General features: G+C 41.6%; 1 protein-coding gene across 1 annotated transcript in view; it reads right to left on the bottom strand.

Annotated features, from left to right (window-relative positions):
- Nucleotides 1-2,538: 2,538 nt before the first annotated feature.
- LOC124672879 overlaps nt 2,539-6,000 on the bottom strand; it is a 28,421-nt gene continuing 24,959 nt past the window's right edge. The window contains exons 4-6 of the mRNA XM_047209038.1: nt 5,192-5,489; nt 3,272-5,140; nt 2,539-3,101 (exon numbers count right to left, since the gene is read on the bottom strand). Coding sequence (XP_047064994.1) covers nt 2,682-3,101; nt 3,272-5,140; nt 5,192-5,489 — 2,587 coding nt within the window. The 3' untranslated portion in view covers nt 2,539-2,681. The remainder of the gene's footprint in view (nt 3,102-3,271; nt 5,141-5,191; nt 5,490-6,000) is intronic.

Here is a 6,000-nt window from a genome sequence, read left to right as displayed (position 1 = left end):
CAGCTGCATGATGGACTGGGATGTGATATGAAGTGAGAATTTTCCAGTTGCAAGCAAGGTTGCAACCGAGAATTTTTCAGTTGTAAGCCAGGTTGCAATTGAATTTTTTTAAAATGTTTAAATTATGAAAATGTTTCTGAATATTTTTTGTCGCGTGATTTTATTTTACCGAATATGAGAGGGAGAAAATTAGTTTGTGTGCTTCTAAAAGAAAAGGACTTAAATTGTAAAAAACTAGAAAAAACATAAAAGAAACAACTATAAAAGACTACATTATTCTACTGAGTACTAAGCTAATTCTCAGCTGAGACCCTAAGTTTAAATGGTTGTTTCGGCAAAACACTAAACGTTTCTTCTTTGGCAAAGCAGGACACGAAATGTTTGAGTAAAGAATTTACTAAAGTTTCAGTCCAGTGTTTTGAGCGAAGGCGTTGTAAGACCGGGAGATCAAAAGCTCCTATAACCTTTTTTCCATTCCCGTGTGGTGACATTTTTGTTAATAACCAGCCCAAAATCTGTTGTTTTTTTGTTGTAATTTCCAACTTATGGAAGGTGTTAGGGTTTTTAAAAACTGACAAAACTGAAGAATATATTACTGAACTAAGGCCATGCGGCCTGCTGCGCTGTACTGATTGCCGTCTCGAGACTCGGAGAAAGGCGCCGGCCGGAAGGAGCCGGCCGACGAGCTCCGCCTCCGCCTTCTCCGCTAGGTCGGGGAACAGTTCGTCGCGGATTTCCAGAGGTGCAGTTACCGTTCCTTTCGCATCTCGCTACGGGCAGCGGCCGCGCTCATTGCGGAGGTTAATTTGGGCCATTTAGTGCCAACTGCCGAGCTTTAAGGTTTACATTGGACCCCTTGCAGCGCGGCTTGATGCCAATCAGTGGTCTCTTGGGTATCGGCTTATCGCTACTTACTAGAGTTGATAGCCAATCGCATTGTGGGTTGTAGAGGATTCAGTTGTTGCAGTATTGGAAGAACCTGGAATTTACATGGTTTCTGGCTTGATTTGTTTTTAGTTCAAATCGATTCCTCTAGTGTAAGATTTTGATCCACCGCTGACACTAGCCAACTAGCAGCCCAAAGCTATGGGGTTTTATGATCTGTACTAAGCTGGTTCCTCTTGACCACTTAATTTCCTACGAATTAAACAGCCTACACCATCAGGCTGAAACTTAAGGCTATTCAGATTTTATCCTTGGGCACTTGGGCGGCTTCAAATGCAGCACTAGGATGATATTCGTTAGTATGGTATTTCATAGTGAATCACAATGTAGGATCACATGTAGGATCCTTCCATACCTTATAAAATTTCAATGGTCTCTTAGCCATTTTTCATGTTGCTGCTACCAGGACAGGCAATGCTGACATGAACTATGCTTTATGACATAAAACATGTCCATTCTCGTGGCGAGGTAGAGCAATAATTGCCCGAACCATCGACAAGCATTGATACACAAACATTTGAAGGCAAGTGCATATGCATTTTTAAACTGCTAGTTGTAGAAAATCAGATAAATAATTACTGATTCAATGATATGATTAACTACAATATCTATTATTCTAACTGGTCACTGCAAAGAACCTGTTTCCGCTCACTCAAGATTGTTCTTTTGCCATTGCAACAACCTGTATTCGTGATATCAACTCTAATCGGCTGCACGGCTTGATACAGGAAGCTTTGAATCTGTGGTCTCTGGGGTATCGTTACTGACTATTGTAGTGTTTAGCGGCCAATCGTGATGTGGGTAGCAGGAATTTTATCATTGCCCTGTAGGTGTTGGAAATTGGGAATAATCCTGGATTTTACATGGTTGCTGTCTCGATTTGTTGTTAGGTAAACTCGATCATTTAATAAGGTTTTTATCCACTGCCAAAGTCGACGCTTCTTAGTTAAGATTAACACGAGCAAATTGGCATCCCAAAGTTATGGAGTTTGTAGGATCTGTACTCACTTGGTTCCTCTTGAATACTCTGTTCCGAAATAATTAAACAACATACGCCTCCAGGCCCTCTGACTACTCAATTCTGGACTAATTAAACACCATACTCCCCCAGTCTTAAACAACACGAATGCTATTGAGCTTTTGTTTTGGGCTTCAGATGCAGCACTAGAATCATATTTTGTACGGTATTTCATATTGAATCACAATGCAGGATCATAGGTAGAAAACCCTCCCATATCTTATAAAATATCAGTGGTCTTATAGCAATTTTCTCTTCTTGTTTTTACCAACGCATGTAATGTTGACATCAAGTTGAATATCCAAGGGGGGCAAGAAACAGGTGGATTAATAATCACCTGAATCATCCACAGGCATTGATTCACAAACATTTGAAGACAAACAAATATGCATTTTAACCTACTACTGGTAGCAAATCTAATACTCCGTAAATGAATTGCAGATAATGTGATATTATTATGTTGAACTACAATATCCGTTATTCTCACTGCAAAAGAGTTATTTTGTTCTTTCAAAATACAGCAAGTACGTAGACTATTAATAATTTCAGAATCATACAAAGTCAAATACCTGCATTCTTTGATATCAACTCTAAATTTTGTGGCGCCCTTATTCTATTGCAATGAACAACTCAATGCAATTGTGGATGGATAATGTCCCACAAATAGCTTATCATATGGGGAAATTGGAGTCTTCTACCACGTGATGAAATCTAGTTGTTAGTCACAACCCATAAGTTCTTTAGCTCTGTCCAGAAGAGTGGAGAGAGGTGTGCTACACTCCATAAATCCTGTGTCGCCCAAGAAAAGCCTGTAGTTTTCAGCCTTTGACAGTGTATGTTCTACCGTTGACAGGGCTTCTGTCATCCTGCATTCTTTGAAACGGTATGCATACCGAGAATTGAACTCTATCATGTATATTATTTGCTCAAGTATCACCCTTCTGATCCCAGGACAGTGAGCACTAGGTTTTGTATTTGCATTCAGTGTGTCGACAAGCCTCTCCGCAAATCTCCTCTCAATCTGACCATCTTCTAGTTCTCGGGTAAACTCCCCAGGAATGACTTTACATATCTGTGAACTAAGGCCAATGAGGATCTCTAGTTCTGCCCCTTCCGCATTCATTATTCTTTCCAACACCTGTAATGGAATGCATATGGTCAGTAAAAATATAATATACAGCTATACTTCAGTGGTAAAAAGTGCAGGCCAAATTTTCACAATATATTGAGCACAAGAACATATGCAGATGGAAAATTTCATTATTCACATCTAATAGTGCATTTGTTGCTTGAATTAGCAGGGCCCACCTCTCGCAGGGTACGAGATATCTCCTTCAAGTCTGACTCCCTGAGCTTGGAACGAGCGTGCAGACACAGATTGCGCATCAGGCTTGCCGCCACATATATGTACCTGTCATCATTAATCAGGATCATAGTCTTGAGTTTCTTAATGAACTCTGGTTCCCTCAATATGACCAAGCAGTTCTGGACACTCTCTGTTGTCAGCATTGCCAGTGCTTGCCCGGCAACTTTCCGTAGCAAGCGATCAGCATTGGTACTTGGGCTTCCTTCTGCATTTAGAAATACATGCATCAGCATGGTAATGATCAGTTGGATTTGACCAATCTCCTGCCTTGTGTTCCCATCAACCGCAATGTTCCTGAGTATTTCTGCCACAATCTTTATTGATTCCTGGCTGCTCCTATTGTTTCCCAAGACCTCTGCGAGGTTTGTCAACAGGAAAGGATGGTTTGATATCTTGTACCGCAGTGTTATGCCGATTTCGCCACCAATGCTTGTGAGCCTTTGTAGCACCTTCAGTGAAGACTTCAACAAGATCTTTTCTTGTGCCTTGGTATTCACATTGTCCGTGCCCCTTGTGTAGCTTGTGAATCCTATGATCTTAGGGACGAGGTCAGCTGCATTGCTGATTTGTACACAATTTTCCTGATCACAACTAGCAAGACTTTCAATAATTGACATGGCAAGTGCTGGGAGAAGATCATGGTCTGTCGACATCTGCTCCTCGGGAATTGAACAAAATTCTGAAATCCGCTGCCAGCACCTGAGTACACAATTCTGTTTGTTGATGCAAGCTTGCTTGGTCGATCGGTTTTGTGTTTCCAGCAGGTTATCGGTTTCTTCAAGTGGGTCTTGTCTTTGCCCTCGGTTACCATTTACATCCTTTACTGCATCGTGTTCTTTCTCTTGGCTATCTTCTATATTCAGAAATGGATCTCGTATTTTTTCCTGTTCATCATCTGTAATCAGAAGCGGGTTTCCTCTTTTTGGTCTGCTATCAGCATCAAGGAGTGCAGATAGAAGCTGCATTGTGCCGGGGAAAGTGACAGCACGGATGTTCTTTGCAAGTTCAGTGGTGACCTTTGCGGCATATAATCTGATTGCTCTATCCTTTGGACTTGTCCAATCCAACATTCTGATTATTCTGGCCATCGTCATGTTAGAAATTGTGAGTTCTGAAAAGAGTTGTGCCTTGGTTGGCCCCCTTTGGAGAAAGCAGTGCATCGTCCGGATCCCGTTGAGCTGTTTCTTTGGTGAGTCTGAGTTTAGAGAATCAATGGCAAAGGTGCTGAGGCTGATCTTCTTTGGAGCAAGCACACCCTCTTGCATGCATTTTTCCAAGGCATATGCATAGTATAGGTTGACAGATTCCACACCCCACTGACCTCTAAACCCACCACTATGGACGAGGGATCTCCGAGGGATGAATGAAAAGAACTCAAGCATGCAAGCCACAACATAGAGCATTCCTTGTCCAAGCACCATCCCATAGAAGATTCTCATAGATGCCTTGAGGTTTTCTTCTTTAGGCCCGTACTTGTGCTGAAGGCTCAACAATGCCAGTACGATACGCAACACTGCTGCTGGGATCTGGAAGTTGCCAAATGACACCACCGCAAAGGCGCACAGTTGGATTATTAAGACCACAGGAAGGTTCACGGATGGATCTAGGTGCAGCATGAACACCTGCATTCCTAGCGCTGAAACCATGCACAAGTTGGTAATAACTCGGCGCCAAAATACTTGTCTGCTGCCCAGAGCTCTACGCACAAGTGTGATGATTCTTGGGAACCGTAACCTGCTTATTGTTACCAACAGCATTGGCACAAGTAGTACTGTGAACACTATCCATCTGGGCAACGGGCCTAGTTTTTGCTCTTCGATTTGATATTGATTATAATCAGCAGCATATATGTATCGAGTAACGCTATCTGTTAGAGGGGGAGCCATCAGTAGGATTGCAACCAAGGGGCTCCATACCGATATGGCATGGCGCAGTGGGTTGCATATGTGCAGTTTGAGCCCAGACAGGAACCTGCCAGTTGCAAGTATTACTGCCATCAAAAGAATCCCCATATTAGACAGATAACCTTTCTTTAGGAGGATCACCAAAACATCGAAAAAGCATAGGATTGCAATCAGTCCATTCCAGCCAACAGGTCTAAAAGCTCCTCTGGTGTTAAAAAACAGTTGGTAATCCAGTCTATTGTTGCGGGTGAACATCCTGAAGTATGTAGATATGGTGTTAAATGATATATTGACATTGCACAAATCACAAGTCCAAGATGGTGAGCATCTAGATCTTAATGCTTAAGAAAGATAAAACATGTAACAAGGATAAATATATTCTGACTAATGTAGATCATAGCAGTGCTGTTTTTTTTTTGTTAATTTGAACCATAGCTAAGCCTTTGTGTCATTGATGCCGGGTTAAATGTTTTTCTAACCAGCTGGTTACTAGTCTTACCGTTGACTCACGGTAACTGAACCAAAGGAAAAAAAATCGACAAAAGTTCGTGGAAATAATGACAAACTTTAGTTGATTTTTGATAATTATATATGTCAACTACCATTTGAATGGCAAAGACTTTTTTGAGCAAACGACAGCTCTTTTTGGGTTGCCCGTGGTTACCGGCCCTAATGGTTCGCTTGGACAAAATTTTGAAACCAGTAGCCAAAACTTGTGCAGAAATGAAGCAGTAGAGTACTTCTATTTTTCTAGAGAAACAAGTTTC

Source organism: Lolium rigidum, chromosome 7 (genome assembly GCF_022539505.1).
Source record: "Lolium rigidum isolate FL_2022 chromosome 7, APGP_CSIRO_Lrig_0.1, whole genome shotgun sequence".
Classification (NCBI taxonomy): domain Eukaryota; kingdom Viridiplantae; phylum Streptophyta; class Magnoliopsida; order Poales; family Poaceae; genus Lolium; species Lolium rigidum.
This window is presented reverse-complemented; position numbering and strand designations above follow the sequence as displayed.